Source organism: Elephantulus edwardii, unplaced genomic scaffold (genome assembly GCF_000299155.1).
Source record: "Elephantulus edwardii isolate Elephantulus edwardi_28Jun2011 unplaced genomic scaffold, EleEdw1.0 scaffold00074, whole genome shotgun sequence".
NCBI lineage: Eukaryota > Metazoa > Chordata > Mammalia > Macroscelidea > Macroscelididae > Elephantulus > Elephantulus edwardii.
The window spans coordinates 13663838-13682908 of NW_006399824.1; the positions used below are offsets into that span (position 1 = coordinate 13663838).

At 35.0% G+C, this 19071-nt stretch overlaps 1 protein-coding gene across 1 annotated transcript in view; it reads left to right on the top strand.

Moving 5' to 3' along the window:
* Positions 1 to 19071, top strand: part of RTKN2 (rhotekin 2) — a 96025-nt gene that overhangs the window by 21894 nt on the left and 55060 nt on the right. Inside the window, exons 4-6 of the mRNA XM_006889058.1 lie at positions 6625 to 6678; positions 8382 to 8499; positions 10897 to 11094. Of these exons, the coding sequence (XP_006889120.1) occupies positions 6625 to 6678; positions 8382 to 8499; positions 10897 to 11094 (370 nt within the window). The remainder of the gene's footprint in view (positions 1 to 6624; positions 6679 to 8381; positions 8500 to 10896; positions 11095 to 19071) is intronic.

Below are 19071 nucleotides of genomic sequence, written 5' to 3' on the forward strand. Positions count from 1 at the left end.
CTGTAAATGTTTATGAAAATTAATAAAATATAATTATAGAGAAAAAAAATCAGAATTCACAAACATTACATTGATAATCAAGAGATACTCTGGTTTTTTGTTTCCAGCTTTACTGCTTATTGGCTGGTTGTTTATAAAGTATAGTAATTAAGACACTTAGCCTGATTATTTGTACTGAACATAAAAAATAAATTAACATGAATAAATAAAATATTTTAATTGATTTCCAGTTCTCTGTGTAAAGCCAGATTAATTTATCAGGTACCTCAGTTTTCACTTTTGAAAATACTTTTAATTTTATATTTAGTTTTTTTAAATGATAATGTAAATAGTTAACACCTACCTGACAGTAAGAACAACTGTGAACAGGAACTAAGGACTGTAAACTATTTCATGGTGAAATGAGTGAGCAGCTATGGTCAGGAAAGAAGAAATAGGCTTATATAAGTGGACATTGGCCACATCAGAAATAATTTTTAAAAGATACCCCATTAAAATAAAAAATAGCTATTTACTTACCTCAATATGACAAGACTATTTTCAAAATTGTAGTAACAATTGTTAGAATAAAAGATGAAAGTATTGCAAAGAAAGATTGAATGCCATTTGAAGGTAGTAGTTTGCAGACCTCCTAGAAAATGTAAGGGAATTTACTGAGGTGTGATGTAAATGAATAAAGAGGTTAATAAAAGTGATTCAAGATAAACATACAAAAAACCACATTGTCTCTGAAAACTACCAGTAACTAAGTAGAAAACATAATGACACCAAATATGCTATTTACAATAACACCAAAAATCAAATCATTAAACTCCAAGAATAATCTTAACAAAAGTATAAATGTACTGTGCAGTTGTCTTTTGGAATAGACTACTATAAAGATATCAGTACCCTAATTGATTTCTGTCGTAGAATTCTAATGAAAATCAGGTCCCTGGGTGGTGTGAATAGTTTGTTGAATTCACCTTGCAATGCCATGGTAGAAAGGACTAGCAATCTCCTTCCATAAAGATTTGTTGTTGTTGTTGTGTTGCATCAAGTTGGAGCCAATTCATAGGTGACCCTTCAGCAGGTTTTCAGAGGCAGTAAATTGCACAGAAGGAGGTTGTCCATCTTTCTCCCCTGGAGGAGCTGGTTGATTCAAACCTTTTGTCTTTGGATTGGCAGCACAACTCCTTACTACTAATCCACAGAGCTCCCCCCATGAAGATTGTTGTTGTTGTTGTTGTTGTTGTGTGCCATTGAGTGGCCTGCGACTCATAGTGATGCTATGTACAACAGCTCTAAACCCTGCTCAATCCTGTGCCAGTCTCACTGTCTCTGACACACCTACCCTCATTACCCTAGTCACTGAGTCAGTCCATTTCATCGAGGATCTTCTTGCACTGTCCCTCCACCCTCTCAAGCATTAGAACAAAGAAAAACCCCATGGAATAGTTGAGTCCATTCCAGTGGGAATGGGTTTAGTGGGATTTTTTTGTTTGTACATAATGATACATTTGAGAGGCAAGAGTTTTGACAAAATAGTTAACAAAATTAATATAAAAGAATTTCAAACAAAAAAAATATTACTCATTGTCATCGAATTAAAACTGACTGGTAGCTGACTCTCCAGCGATTTTTCCAAGGATATAAATCACACAAGAGATTGTCCATCTTTTTCCCTCAGATTAGCTCGTATATTCCAACTGCTAGAGAGAATAGCAGCACAGCTCCATATGCACCAAGTGGGAATAAGATATTTTTGAAAGACCTTTCAAAAGTAGATATTAAGGTATATCATTATAAAGGTAAAATAACTATCAGTAAATTATTTACTAGCAGCAGTGGCGTCTGCTTCCTAAACAGCATGCCTCTGGAAATTATGAACTGTGAGAAATGATAGTTATCAAAAGTCTTAGGCTTGCTATGAGTTGTGCTCGATTCGACAGCAGTCAACAACAGCAGCAACAAACAGACCCACATAGCCAAGCAATAGAAATCCAGAATGTCACACATGATAGAGATTGAATCGTCATTCAAAGAGAAGGTCTTTTTGATCTAGAAATGGTGCTGGAACAGTTATTTTTATGAGATTTGTATTCTCACTTTAAGACCCAGATTTTTTTCATGTACATTTTAAAAGTATAGACTAGGTCTTGAAAAAAATAACAAATGCATAGTAATTTACCTGTCACTATCAAGACTTTAGAAACATGAAATAATGAAAAAGATTATTTTTTTAAATGTAGATAAAATATAAAAGGGAGCAACAATTTTTTTTAGTTGTATGATAAAGCAAGACTATCTTTACGAAATAAAGAGCTCCTCCAACTCAAAAAAAATATCTTTATTAGAAAAATAGATCACAGATATGAATAGATTTACCAAATTGCCAATAAGTTTACTAACATCTTTTAATCAAGAAAATATATGCTAACAATTAAGTCCTGATACCTGGATATGAAATATATGAAAAAATAAGTGCACTTTTAAAATTTCCATTATTATTGAATTAGGTTTCTGTATGTAAAATGCTTAATTTGGACATGGGGAAAGCCCAATGAGTATGTTTATTGAGACTTAGATGTATCTACTGTGTTAGGTGGTGATAGACAGTGTAACTAATGTAAAACCTTTGTAAAAAGGAAACTTGAAATATATGTTAATGACCTTAAAATGGAATTTAAAGAAAATGGAATAGGCAAAGTATCACCTGATGTAAAAGTGAAACATATACATCAAGCTGAACAATTAAGTTTATAAAGATTTGTAGTTAATTGAAAGTGGTATGAAAAATTTGCCTATAAACTCATATACATTTTTCATAAAGAAATTGAAAGGCCAGTTTGCATTATTTGTAATTTGTTGTTAAATAGCGAGCCCTTGTAAAATACAATGAAACCCTGCCCTGTTCTACAGTAGCCCTGTAATCTCTTGGACCATTGTGAGTCCTGTCGTTTTCTTTGCTGAAATTGCTCCCTGGACAATTAAAACTAGTTTCACTTGTCTGCTGAAATTGTTTGATTGTGCTGTGTTAAACTTTAATTCATACATCTTAATCTATTTGGTACAAAGTGCTAGTGGCCTAGGGGTAAGAAGCAGTGCTGCAATTCCAAAGGCACCCAGTTTAAATCTTATCGGCTGTTCCATGGGAGAAGAATAGACAGTCTCATCCCGTATGTTTGCCTCTGAAAACCCAGTGGAGAGACAGCTATCAGTTGGTTCCGACTCAGTGCACGCAACAACAACAGCAGTCTATTTGGTACTGTCTTAATCGTCTAACTTTAAAAATATGTTATATACATAGATGTATTACCATAACAGAAACATCATGAATGTTTCTCTTTCACAAACATTAATATATAAAATAAAAATTCCAGGTACTGGCTACAAGGGATAGTTTTCTCTGTTTGTCAAAGTACTGGAGGTGTGTCCTTATGTCTGTACATAGCTTGGCATTTCTCTTCTCCAATCTCTCTTCTTTGTATCTTGTTTAGTCTTTTACTTTATACTGGTTTACTTACAAAGTTCTTCATATACATTGTTTTTCACACTGGATCTTTATACTTTTCTTAATCTCTTTTTAATTTTAATTTCAAAAGATACAAGCTACACTAGTCCTCATTAGTACAATAAAGATGGCTCATTCTGAAATGGGATTATAACCATACCTGTAGAGGTTAGGATTTACAACATGTATTTTGTTGTTGTGTGCCATCGAGTCACCTGCAACTCATAGCTACCCTATATACAATAGCTCTGAACCCTGCCCTGTCTTGAGCCAGTCTCTCTGACTCCCGACGCACCTAATCCCGTATCCCAGTTACCAGGTCATTCCATCTCATCTGGGACAGGGGCACAATTCAATTCCTACCACGTTTCAGACGATATCATAAGAAAACTGTTATTACTGTTATTTAGCATTAAGAGTAAATTTGGGGTATTATTTACAATACGCAGAGAGAAGAAATGACCTAAGTTTCCGTCAACAGATGAGTGAATGAACAAAATGAGACATGTGATGAAATAATATCCAGCTAGTTTGAAAAATGCAGTTCCAATGCTACCTATAATATAAATGAACTGTGAAAATATTATGCTGAGTGGACTAAGTCAGACACAAAAGGAGAAATGCTAAGCGATCTCACTTTTGTGAAATACTGCGTATAGGCAAATGTGCAGAGACTTGAGTTTATTATTCCAGGGGTTAAGGAGAATTCTTGTTAAGGAGTACTGTTTGTGTTTGGGCAAATGGAAAACTTTTGGAAGTAGATCGCAGTAATGATTGTACAGTATGGTGAATGTAAATAATATCATCTAATAGTGCATTTAAAAGTTATTAAAATGGCAAATATTTTGTTATATATGGTTTACACCAATACAAACTTAAGGCGAGGAATAGTGGAAGAAAATATGAAATTAAAATTAAAAAATGTCAATGCTTTAGATTAATTTCTAGAATAAGAATCACTAGCATAGTTACTTTAACATTTAAAGAAGGTGAATGTATGTTCAAATCACTCTGTAGCATATCTGTCTGTTGCCCATGCCAAGTAATATATTATTTCTAGTTTTATTTCTTATGGGAAATACACATGAATGTATTGTGTGATTCAGAAAGCATTAAAAGAAAATGGAAAAAGTATACAGAGTCATTTTACCGAAAAGATTTGGCACACAGAAGAATTTCAAGAAATATCATATGATCAAGAGGCAATGGTGATGAAGGAGGATGTTTAGGCTGCTTTGAAGGACTTGGAAAAAAGAACGCTCCAGGAATTGATAGTATACCAATTGACGTATTTCAACAAACAGATGCTACTCTGGATGTGCTCACCAGGTTGTGCCAAGAAATCTGGAGGACAACTACCTGGCCAACTGACTGGAGGCGATCCATATTTATTCCCATCCTAATAAAAGGTGACCCAACAGAGTGTGGAAATTATCGAACAATGTCACTAAAATCACACACTAGTAAAATCCTACTGAAGATTATCCAGAAATAATTAGAACAGTTTAGAAGAGGTCATGGCAGTAGAGACATTATTGCCTATGTCAGATGGATCTTGGCAGAAAGCAAAGAATACAGAGGGATGTCTATCTGTGTTTCATTGATTATGCAAAGATATTTGACTGTGTGGATCACAACAAATTGTGGCTAACCTTGAAGAAAATGGGAATCCCAGAACACTTGATTGTGCTTATGTGAAACCTGTACTTGGACCAGGAATCAGTCCTCATAACAGAGCACGGAAGCACTGCATAGTTCAAAATCAGTAAAGGAGTGTGTCAGGAATGCATCTTGTCTCCATACCTTTTCAATCTATATGTAGAACAGATCATTCGGGAAACAGCTTTATGAGAACAAATGTGGCATCATGATTGGAAGAATACTCATCAACAACCTACATTATGCAGATGACACAACCTTGCTTCTGGAAACTGAGGAGGACCTGAAGTACTTGCTGCAGAGCATCAACGACTGTAGTCTTTAATAAGGATTGAAGCTTAACATCAAGAAGACAAAAATTCTCACCACTGGGCCAGTTGGCAGCACTATGATAAATAGAAATTGAAGTTGTTAACAATGATAGCTTGCTTAGTTCCACAGTCAACACTCTTGGCACCAGCAGTCAGGAAATCAAAAGACAAACTGCACTGGGAAAATCTGCTGTCAGGAGCCTTCCTCTCCAGAGTGCTGAAAAGCAGTATATCAGTCTAGAGACTAAAGTGTGCCTAATCCAGGCCATAGTTTTCGTCATTACTTGCTTTGAATCTGAGAGCTGGATAATGACTAAGGATAACAAAAAGAATAGATGCCTTTGAATTTAGTGCTAGAGAAGAGTCTTGAACATACATTGGCCTGCCAAGAAAACAAATAGGTCTGTCTTGAAGAGGATGAAACCAAGTTTCTCCTTGGAGGCTAGGATTTTGAAGCTCTGTATCACGTACTTTAGTAACATGGCCAGGAGAGACCTGTCCTTGGAGAAAGACATTATGCTTGGAAGGGTGGATGGACAGTACAGGAGAGGAAGACCCTGAATGAGATGAATTGGTTCAGTGACTAGGGCATTGGGGATTGGTGTGTAGGAATTAGTGAGACTGGCTCAGAAGAGGGCAGGGTTCAGAACTCCTGTACATAGGGTTGCACTTATCAGCAGCACTTAACAACAAATTTTTTTTGTAGACAAATCCTACAGAGAAATTTTGGGTCTTTTTTTCAAGAGCTAGGTCTCTATTAAAAAACCATTGATCATTTATTTTTGTAGAAGTTTGCATATTATATAAAAGTTTTCAAGCTATTTCTCCATCTACTAGGCTGTGATTTAAAAATGTATTTAAATATAGTTGCTATGACTTCTTACCCAAAACAGAAGTTTACCAAGCTGGATTGACTGTAATTCTCCTGTTTTTAAAAATGTAGATCACAAAAAATTAGAATGCTATGGTATAACTTTATTACAGAGAATTTAATTTTGTTTTCATGATAATTGTAAAATAAATATGACTCATTTTACATTGCAAATCCGTTATAGGATTATCAGAAGCCATTGTGGAATTTATACAATCGTGTCATACATACTAAGAAGTAAAGTTTTTTCTAAAAAATTGTACGTGTCTTTCTTTCTTTATCTTCTTTAGATATCCGAATACCATTAATGTGGAAAGACTCTGAGCACTTTAGCAATAAGGAACGTATGTATCATTTTAATTTGCAGTTGAATTATTTTCTATAGTATATAATAAATTGATGATTATTTGGGGGTAGAAAGACTTTATACACTGGAAAAAAATTGATGCCATTTGATAGAATTAGCAGAATCTTGCAGAGCAGAGTTTTTAGATTATTTTTTAGTATAATTATGTTGTAATTGCTTAAGTTGATTGAAATAATTAGGGTTGGGTTCAGGTTGGCTGTTTATAGAGTTGCTGTGAGTTGTACTCGACAACATCTAACAAAAACAACGAGTATATTTTTGGAGGTCTGGTGGTTAAATGCTTGGACTTTAACCAAAAAAAAGTAGGCAGTTTGAACCCCATAGGCAAGGAGAAACAATGTAGCAGCCAATTTCTATAGAGTCCAGAGAACCTAAACTTGTTGTCAACCCTCCATCAGGTTTCTGAGGCTATAAATCTTTATAAAATGAGGCTGTGCTATCAGTTTTCCACACTTACTGGTGAATTTGAACCGTCAACCTTTCAGTTAGCATATCCTGATAAGCAAAACAGAATGCTAATTTACAGCCTTGGAATATGTGAGGCAGAAGGGAATCATCAGGAGTGGATTTCTTTTTAGTGTATTTTCATTTGTTGATAGGAAACTGTACAAGGACAGTAAGTAACCAGAATAAAGATATGGGGGTGGGGAGGAATGGAGAACAAAATAAAATTAAAGGAATAAAGGTAAAACTTCTTTATTTGACCAGAATCTAGGAAATCTTTTTCAGCCTTATTTTGTTTCTTTATATTATTTAAGAGAATGTGAGAAAGATTCCCCCCCCCTTTAGAATTTTATGGCTTTATAGTCTTTACAAATCCATGTATTGTTTAGGTCATGGAAATTAACCTCAAATTATTTCTAGCTGTTAGCAGCAAAGCAGAAAAGATATGAAAATCCTTTATCTTTCTTGTCTATTGTGATAGCTTTGTTCCTCTTACTTTCAAAACTGAATCATATTGAGCATAATTAGTTTTATATGAAGAATACAAAATCAATTTAGTATATTTGTTATTCAATTAAGAAATATAATTTACTTTAAAAAGGATTACTTGTGGGAATAAAGTACATCTTTCTGATTACTATAAAGAATAAGTTTTTCTAGAGCTGCATTTTCTCTATAATGAGGATTTAGCTCTTTAATTACCTATTACTTTTAAAAACATTACCATATTAAAGGGCCCAGCAGCTATGTTTTTTTATGTTCCCATGTCTACATTTATTGTTTTTTGTGGTTTTCTTTCTTGCGTTTCGTTTGGTGAAATTGTTTTGCTCTATCTGTTCTTAACCTCTTCTAAAAGAAAACTACTTTTATTAAGTAGAAAACAAAATAAGAAAAATAATAGTATATCTATAATACTACATTTGCTATTATCTAAAGTTTTAGATATTTTCTAATAAATATGTTTGAGTTTGGTGGTTTCCTTTGGTTGCTGAAAGGATTATATTTTTAGTTTACTTTTTGATACTCCCTACTTGAATTGTGTCTTAGTTGGATAAAGTACTACTACTATCTGTTGACTGAGCAGTCATAAAATAATTGAGTTGCAAGGCACATAAGGTGAAAGTGAGAACTCATTAAATATTTAAACTAATTTTTTTTCATGTTCAAGTAGATTTGAACATAACATAGGCATAGGCTATCACATGGGTTTTTGCTTAAGATGTTTTTCTTCCCTAGGATCACAGCGCTATGCTATTTTTTGTTTATTCAAGATGGGAGCTGAAGTTTTTGATACAGACATGGTGATTGTGGATAAAACAATCACAGATATATGCTTTGAAAATATAACTATATTGTAAGTATGACTCTTTAAAGAATGAAAAGGATCTAAAATTCTACAGAGTTTAGTATTATTTTGGAAGCATTAACATCTTCCATGTTTGAAGTGATTTTTTTACAAATTGGGTTTTTTAAAAGGCCTATTTCTACACTTGAAATGTTCCTATATAAAATAAAATAGTAATCTTGTAATTAAATGAGTAGTAAAATTTGACTCATTGGGTATAATAAATGTTCATAAATTTTATGAAGATTTATAGTTCATTCTTACCTAGGCTATAAATATAATGGGAACTTCACTATAGAACATTATTTAATGCAGAGTGAATATAAGCGTGAACAGATTCTTTCATCTTACATTGGAGATTTAGTTACCGAATACTAAAATAGTATAACAACTTCATTTATAATGTAGGAATGCCTCATGTACCATAGAAAGAGCACTTTAGTAAAATTTCCGTGTGTTCTTATTTCTTATAGTACAGTCCTTTCATGTACTCGAAAACAATAAAAAATTGGGTGATCCTCAGGGCTGTTTTTATTGCTCCTGCTCTTTTACAGGCTCATTTTATTGTGGTCATAATACAGAACCAGAAAGAATTCCTCAGATGGCCATAGAAATCATTTTTAACTAACATAAGTTCTTCCTGGCTTCTTTCAAAGGTCCTGTTGGCCTAAAATGAATTTGTGATTTGTATGTTTTTCACGCTTTCAAAGTCATTATCTTCAACTGTAGATACTAATAGCTACTGAACTGTTAAGATAAAAATCAATGTACATGTCTTTTGTCATCTTTAGCAGTAGAGATACACAGTTTTGATTTAACAGTACTAGTTTTTCTACTCATATAATATTAAAAAAACCCCACCCCAAACTATTGTAAACCATATTTTATGGCTCCTGTCTAGTGTCCCATAGTAATAGTATAGCACAGAAAAAATAAGATGCATTGTTCTATGTTATGAATAGTATTGTAGACCTCCTTATTTACAAGTTGTACCAGAGAAGTTTAGTTTAGGCTCCCTAAAATAGCCCCCAAATTATTAGATAATTGAGACTTTGGAACAAGACATTTTCCTTAATTATCTGACTACAATATTTTCCATTATTAACCACTACAAATTAATTTTTTTCCACCAAAATCATCCTGTTAATGAGCTTTTTTCTTCATGCCACTTGTTATTTGTCTTTACCACAAAGACAAAAATTAAGAGTCTTTTTCAGGGACAGAATGATGCATATTACCTCAGAAGACAACACATGATTTATAATTTTAAAAATATTCTGTAAATATTTTAAATTGTTTTAAAAATAACTGCTGACAAATGTTTTAAATGTTTAAAAATGTGCTTTTTGTTATGATGATTGTTTCTTTTAATGAGTATTCAATATTTATGAATCTCTGCTTTTCCTCTAAATATTGACATTTGGTAGTCATTACCACAAATACTGTATATTTAAAAGTTGCCAAATAGTAAACTATAAAAATATCTGGAAGTTATTTCTTGGATTTATCCAAAGTATAGATTGTCCATTTAAATCTTAAAAAGTCCATGCTGCATTTTTTAAATCTTTGAGGCTGATGGATCTTCTGTCTGTAGGCAACATCTGCTGCTGATGGATCTCTTTTGTGGTCTTAAGTGTATTTTATTGTTAGTAACAACGCCACAGTCTTCAATGGTAAAGATAGTTCACTGTGTCTGGAAAAGGACAAAGCCAATTTAATGTTTGCTAAAATGGCAGAATTTCTGCATATTGATTTAATAAATTTGTATTAAGTATCTTCTAGCTTGTAGACACGTGCTAGGTTAAGAATTCAGATCACCAAGGCAGCCTTTGCCACAAGGAGTTCATGCCTTGAAATAAATAGGCCTTGCTAATGTTTTTTCACTATATTACTAAGTCATGAAATTCTCTTTATAGTTATTTGGTACGAAAGTGTGGTAGATGCTCGGGGCAAGTTATGAGTGAACATAAATGAGTTTTTATGAAGAAGAAATGAGAACTAAAGGCTCTAGCAGATTTTAGTTTAGAAGACAATTTATTTCAGGAAATCACACATATAATGTAAACATCTCAAAAGTGATGCTATTAAAAGAGTTACAAGGAGAAATGACATTGGTAACAAGATGACCCGACCATTTCATCCTAATTTTCCTCTAATTAATATTCCTGTGTACGTTGGTTATAGTTAGTCTAGCGTGTCCTAGTTTGAAGCTGATTTCTCTAGAAGCTGCAGTGGCTCAGACTATTTTATATTTTATAAACAAAGGGAGATTCTGTTCCATTAGCGTACATTAATAGAAGCTTATTTCAGATACTTGTTTTAAATGTTATGAAAACATCAAAAGATATAATATTCTTTTTTTCTCCTGAGTTAAATGACTCACATTATGAATTCCCTTGTTTTTAGTAATGAAGCAGGGCCAGATTTTCAGATAAAGGTGGAAGTATATAGTTGCTGTACAGAAGAATCTTCTATAATGAACACACCAAAAAAGCTGGCTAAGAAACTTAAGACATCTATAAGCAAAGCTACTGGAAAGAAAATAAATTCAGTGTTTCAAGAAGATGATAATGAAACGAGCTTGTTCTTCAGTCCTGCTATTTTGTAAGTTTCTAATAAAATATTTATAGTAGCACAATATAATTATGTACTTGTGACATTTTAAAATATTGTATTTGGAGTATATATTTATGTTTAAATTTTTTTTTTTAATCCAGAATCAAAACTTGTTAGGCTGACATCCAACTGAGTTATCTAGTGCTTTCTTTTTCTTTTTTTTTTTTAGTGCTTTCTTTTGAAGGTGGGTATTTAGATGACATTATATCTTTAGTGATTTGGAGTTCTAGTTGCTGTGAGGGGGAAGAAATTTCTTTGTAAAGAAAGACTGTATGTCAAAGTATTTGCTGCATATATTTTTATCATTCTGCTGCTTGGATTTCTTTGAATCATGTTTTATTCTCATAAGATTTTTAAAACCGTTTGCTTGTGGTGGGAGCAGATTACAGTTTTATTAGAGCAGAAAAAACAGTTTACAAGTGAAGAAATGCATAGGATGAGGTATGGGAGTGGTTTTCAATGTGGAGCATCCGTGACTCAAAGGGCTGTGCTCCCTCCCACAGGCATCAGTCTCTTCAACCAACCAAGAAATCCACAGAGCATCCCTGGGGTATTTTTAAACCCCTGCTCCCCTCCTTGGAGGGAAAAGTTATACAGCACAATTTTTCCATACTTATTTTGTTTTATAACATTAATTATGATTTAGTAATGTAGCGAGTTAATGAAAATGTTTGATCAACCCTTTCTTATACATTTCCTTTCCCTTCATCTGGCTTATCCATTTGTTTTTACTCCCCTCTCCCTTCCTTCCTAATCCTTGTTACTCATCAAAGAATGATTCTGTATGTAAACCCTTCATTAGTTTTTATAATAGTGTCACACTATATAATGTCATACTAGTCATTTTGTAACTGACTTATTTTACTTTGCATAATGTTCTCTAGATGCATCTGTGGTATGCACTATTTAATTAATTCTTAATTGTTTTTCAGTTTTGTATAATGTGCTATTGTGTAGATGTGCCATAGTGTCTGTTCATCCATTTGCTATTTGTCAATCCATGGTATTATTTAATATTCTTCACCAACACAACACATTAAAGGCATCAATTCTTTAATCTTTACATACTCACTTCTAAGCATTCTGGTTATACTTTTTCTAAGATTGATTTCTTCATTCTCCTGCCAATCCATGTTTCTTTATATTCTTAGATATCATAATTCAGAGGCATCAGTTCATTGGTCTTACTTATTTGTTGCCCAGCTTTTACAGCATGGGAGAAGACCAAAAATGACTTAAATGTTTAAGTCTGATTTGAATCAGGTGTATCTTAGTCTTGTGATATCTTTAGTTTTTCCTCTCAAATGGGTAGATTGATACAGTGACTGTAACAATGGGCTTAAGTATATCAGAGATGGTCAGGATGTCATAGACAGTGCAAAGTTTAGATCTATTGTTCAAAGGGTCTCTGTGAGTTGTAGACCATGGCATTTAACAACAATACAGCTTTATCCCATTATTAGGGCTTCTTAAGTTTTGTTGACTGTAACTCACAGCGACTGTGAAGCTTGCCCTATCCTGTGCCATCTTATCATCTTTGATATAATTGAGCCCATTATGTTACTTGTTGAAGGTCTTCTTTTGTTGACTGCCCTACCTTTTCAAGCATGAGGTCCTTTTCCAAGGACTGACTTTTCCTAACACTACCTCCAAAAACTTGGAGGCAAAGCTTTGTCGTCTTTGCCTCTACGGAGCACCTTGGTTGTACTTTCTCTACCTTTTAATGATGGGTTCAAGTATTACCAGCTTGATTGTGTAAGACCTTCCAGTTGAGTTTTTGTCTGATGGTTTTAGTAACCACTGCTACTCAATCATAATTTCATAAAGGTTATCATTTGATGATTTTCTGTATTTGTCTTGCCTTCCAAACAAGCAAACACAACTCCTAGATATTCTATAAAGGAATGAACTCTGGATAGAGCTATAGTATAATTTTCTGTAAGTGGTAGAGGAAAAGAAAGAAAATATACTTCTTTCTCTTCATTTAGTTTTTAAAATTTTAAGTTGATGACCCAGTAAGTATAGAGGCAATCAGTGTTTCACTTTCTGTGAACTTTGTAGTTTTTTAATGTGCTTTTCTATCTCTTTAAAATTAGTGCTTAATTTATCCCTTCTTTGATCAGTGAAAATCATCAAGTTATTGCCTGTATTCTTTTTTAAAATTTTTTAATTTTATTATTTTTTGTGTGTGTACCGTCAAATTGGATCTGACTTGTACAGGAGGAGATTGCCCCTCCTTCTCCAGAAGAGCATCTGGTAGATTTGAACTGAATACCTCTGGGATTGCAGTGCAGGTTCTTGCCACTAGGCCACCAGAGCGCCCTCATTGCCTGTATTCTTTTGAATCAGCTCTTAATATTTTTGTAGCATTTTTTATTTAAATATTTATTGCTATTTGCAATAAATGCATCAGAAAACCCACTGAAGGGTCAGCTATGAGTTGATTCCACAAACAACAATTATGGTTTAGATAAAAATTTACATGTTTTGTTGTTATGTGCTGTCAAGTTGCCTGTGACTCCTAGCAACCCTATGTACATTATTTCTGAAGCCTATCCTGTCCTGAGCCAGTCTCACTGACTCCAGTACCCTTACCCTCATTACCTTAGTTACTGTATCAGTCCATCTCGTCCAGAGTCTTCGTCTTCTGCTCTTTCCCTCCACCCTTTTGAGCATGATATCTTTCTCCAAGGATCGGTCCTTCCTGGCTACATGCCCAAAGTTAGTGAGACAGATCTTCAAAATCTTAGGCTCCAAGGAGAAACTTGGTTTCACGCTCTCAAAGACTGACCTGTTTGTTTTCTTGGCAGTCAATGGTATGATCAAGACTTTTTTTCAGCACCACAGCTCAAAGGCATCAATTCTTGTGCTGTCATCCTTAGTAATTATCTAGCTGTCTGATACATAGCAAATAATTGTGAAGACCATGGACAAGATCAGGTGCACCTTAGTTTCTAGACTGACATTGTTGCTACTCAGTACTCTGGAAAGATCCTTGACAGCAGATTAACTAATGCAATTCTCCTTTTGATTTCCTGACTGCTGGTGCCAAGAGTGTGGACTGAGGAGCTGAGCATTTTCTAATTGATGATTCATACATACATTGCCCATTGTGTTGGTTGCAGTCTTTGACGAGTGTGAATACTTTCCCCATTCCTCCCTGGGTTTCTTTTTTCCATTTGTCCCATTTCCTTATTTTCTGCCTTCTCATCTTTGGTTTTTCACAGGCATTACCCCTTTGGTTGATTCCTTTTTTAATTATTATTTTATTTTACAGTGGTTTATTTACAAAGCTCAGATACATTGTTTTTCACACTGGATTTTTCTCACTTCCTTCACACCCCCCACCTACACCCATCAAATCGTGTGACTCTGATTAAGGCATCCTTCCCCCACACACCCATCCTCACCCCTCTGCTTTGACCCTCCCACTCTTGGATACCCTTACTTGTTCTACAGTAATGGTCTTAATACAGTATTTGTCCTTATAAGACTGAGTTCACTTAGCATAACGTTCTCCAGTCTCTCCCAATTTTGGTAGTAATTTAATACAAAATCATTGCTCCTGTATGCTGCATAGTATTCCATCACGTGAATGTACAATAATTTCTCAACCCATACGATGTGGTTGGACATTTGGGCTGTTTGCATGTTCTTGCAATGGTGAATAATGCTGCTGTGAGCATTGGTATTCAAGTCTTTGTGCCTCAGTTCTCATTTTCTTGGGGTATATTCCAAGAGGTAGAATAGCTGGTCATATGGAATTTCTGTGCGCAGCTTTCTGAGGAAGTGCCAAACTGCTTTCCAGAGTGATTGTACCATTTTACAGTCACACCAACAATGCTCCTATCTTGCCACATCCACGCCAACATTTATTACTTGTTGTCCTGTTAAACTTTGCCACTGCTACTGGAATGAAATTGTAGCTCATTGTGGTTTTGATTCGTATCTTTTTTTTTAATTTTTTTTTCACATCTCTCTTATTAACAGTGATTTTGAGCATTTATTCATGTGTCTGTTTGCCATTCAAATATCTTCCTCTGTGAAAATTCTATGTCTTTTGCCAATTTTGTAATGGTGTTATCAGTCATTTTCTTGTGTAGGACCTGTAGGAGTCTGTAAACTGGTTGATTCTTTTAAGAACTACATCTTCACATGTATTAGTTATTTTCGTAGTCCAGCTGTTATTTGCCTGGAAGGTGAGCTTATCTTCCATTTCAAGTTAGAAGATTGTTTTAGGGTGACTATCTTGGGGAGTCCCCCAGTTTCAGACCTTTAAATCTGATCCTTTAAAAAAAAAGTCTGAAAAACCTATATGCTCTAGGCCTAGGCATTTTAGTGATGAGACACACACAGTAACCATCAGGATCTGGGACTTGATTAAAGCAGTTCACATGGAATAAAGCATTAACCTCAGGAAAGTCACTATTTCAGATCTCACCTTCACCATTTGGAAAACAGGAAATCAAAACAGATTTTCTGACATGACTTTTAGTACTAACAATTTATAGTTCTAAAAGAATATAAATGAATGTGTTTGAAGATGGAGGTTAAAGGGTTGTTCTTGAGAATTTCTGTGCTGTTTAAAAATACAAAGCAGATTCATGCATTGAAAGAAAAGTGAAATTAGATTTCACTGCTAAAGGTTTACCTATCAGAACATTCACATCTTAGAGTTAACAGTTAAAGTCATCCCATCATAAATGATGGGTGGACTGAGGTCCTGGCCACTTGTAATGTTTCTTTACACTTGGATATCTGTTATAATAAAACCTGTGTGAATCTATCACATTAAATACTGCTTTGGTCATCCCCCTCACATGGTAATGATGCTGCAAATAAATATCTTTTTCCTTTTTTTTTTTTATTTTTAATTTTTTTGTGCGTGTACCGTCAAATCAGATCTGACTGGTACAGGAGGAGATTGTCCCTCCTTCCCCGGCAGAGCATCTGGTGGATTCGAACCGTGCGTCTCTGGGATTGTAGTTGCAGTTCCTTGCCACTAGGCCACCAGAGCTCCCCGCAAATAAATATCTTAATAGCACAAAACACACGAGTACAAATTGACAAAAGAGTGAAACTCTGAGCTGTAAATGAGTGCTACAGAGGTCAGTTCTGATGTTTTGTTATTTAAAAAAAATCATAGCATTCTATCCTTCCATTCTGAAATAGTTTTGGTAACTGAAGCCACTCCTGCCAAAAATGACAGGTGAAAGTAATTCTTTCGTTCCAGTTGTCTGCATGTGTTTGTTATTTTTACCTAGAACACTACTTAGGTAATAGTGGAGTAGTCTTTTAGTTTGTATTTTTGGTATTAAATCTCAACCAAGCTTGCCCTCCCCTTAATTTTCAGTAAAGTTTGATTCCTTTTTATTTATTTCGTTTTATTTTATTTGAAAGGTAACAATACTGATTTTAAGTCCAATAATTTATACAGATTTTGTTTTATAGCATTAATTATAATTAATTCTTATTTTTATATTGCCTTACCCTTTATGCATCTTAAATAAAATAATTATTTTAAGGAAGTGTCAAACTGCTTTCCACAGTGATGTGCAATTTGAGATTCCCACCAGTAGTGGAACTCACCAGCATTGTTTTGTTTATTGGACGTCTGAATGTCCTTGGTGAAGTGTCTCTTTTGTATCCTTTGTTCACTTTGTAATTGAGTTGTTTTTATTTGTTGTTAGTTATTGGCATTTTGAGGTGAATCCCTTGTTAGATGAGTCATTTTCAAATCTTTCCCCCTCCTGGCCCCAGTCTGTAGATTCTCTCTTTTGTTCTTTTTGAAGAAGTCTTTTGATGCAAATTAAAGATGAAATTTTTATAATATTTGATGATTTCAATTTTCTTTTGGTAGTTTTAACATTTTTAAAATGTTAAATCTTTAATTCATAGGCATGGTGTATTCTTAATTTTATATATGTCTGTTTTGCCATTTTTGTTTTTCTTATGTACCGTCCAGTCAGATCCGACTAGCACAGGAGGAGATTGCCCCTCCTTCTCCAGCAGAGGATCTGGTGGATTTGAACTGTTCGCCTTTGGGATTGCAGCACAACTTTTTGCCACTAGATCTCCAGACTCCCTGTTTTGGTTTATAGTAATGTTTTATACTTTTCTTTGTGTAGACCTTCTAGTGACATATTCTATAGGAAGTTGTGCCCAAAGATGGTGTTTCTCTGGTGTTTCAAATCCGCAAGTAGGAACATGGGAGAATGATGGGCAGTCTCCTTCCTGGTGACTTACAGCCTCTGAAAACCCACTGGAAAGAAATCAGCAAGGAGCAGATTCTGATTCCAGCATCTGGAGTTGTCTTTTATTCTTGCACAGTTCTTAGTGTCATCCTTTGCTTTGGTCACATTGTGCTAACTTTCTGCCATATTATATATTGGCTTTTCACCACTAGAATTAACACTCATGTTGTTAAGTGCCATCGAGTCAACTATGACTCATAACAACCCTATGAACGGTCGCTCTGAACCCTGTCCTATTCTGAGCCACCTCACCATCTCTGGCACACCTTATCCCATTGCCACAGTCACTGTGTCAGCCCATCTCATCCAGTGTCTTCCTATCCTGTGGTGACCCTCTACCCTTCCAAACATGATGTCCTTCTCCAAGAACTGGTCTCTCCTGACAACATGCTCAAAATATGTGAGACAGAGCTTCAAAAGCTTTTCATCCAAGGAGCAAACTGGTTTCACCCCTCTTGGACAGACCTGTTTGTGCTCTTGGCAGTCCATGATATGTTCAGTACTCTTCCTCAACATCACAAATGAAAGACATCAGTTCTTCTGTCATCCTTAATTATTGCCCTCCTTTATGATGCATAGCAAGCAATTGAGAAGACCATGACCTGGATCAGGTGCACCTTAGTCTCTAGACTAACATCATTGTTGCACTTTAACACTCTGAAGAAGTCCTTGACAGGACCTAGTTAATGATTCTCCCCTCCCTCCTTCCATCCCCGGTAACCATGAATGAATGTTTTTTCTGTGTGCAAATCCATTCTTTTTACAATAGTGATCTTATACGTTATTTGTCCTTTTGTAGTGATTGGCTAATTTTACTCAGCATAACATTTTCCAGATTCAGCCATGTTTTGAGGTGTTTTATGGAGTCATCATCATTTTTTGTTAGGTGATAATCTGTTGTATGGATGTACATGGTTTCTTTGTCTATTTGTCTGTTGGTGAACACTTAGGTTGTTTGCATCTTCTGTCTTATGAACAGTGCTGTGTGAGTGTGCAGTGAACACGAGTGTGCGTTTGTTTTAGACCTCTTATTTCTGTAGGGGATATATCTGGCAAAGAGATGACTAGACCTTGTCATATTTATTTCTAGCTTTTTAAGGAACCATTACACTGTTTACTCTATTTATGTCATTTTGTTTTACCAGCACTGTATAAGAGTTAGATTCCCCACAACCTCACTAGCATTTGCTATTTTCTGTTTGTTTCTCAGTGCCATTATTGCCAGGGTGAAATAATATCCAACAGTAGGTTTTAATTTTTTCTCCCTCTGGTGGCTTAGTGGTTAAGTATTGCACTGCCAACACAAAGGTAAACGGTCCAAATCCACCAGCTGTTCACAGGAGAAAGATGAACAGATTCCTCCTGTGCAGTTTACTGCCTCTGAAAACCCACTGAGGAGTCAGCTAGGGGCCAGTTCCAACCTGATGATACGTAACAGTAATAATGGCTGGTAAACAAACTTTGGTGGCTAGTGGGTAAAGATTTGTCCTGTCATTTTAAAGGCAGGTAGTCCAAAGCCACCCTGCTCTGTGGGAAAACGAAGGGCAATCTCCTCCTGTGCCATTTACAACCTCTGAAAACCTCCTGGAGAGTCAGCTGTGATGGGCTCGGACTAGATAGCTCTTAACAACAGTGCTTGGTGATTTTGAGTATCTCTCATGTGTTTATTAGTTGCCTGGATACCTTTGTTAGTGAACTATCTGCCCATGTA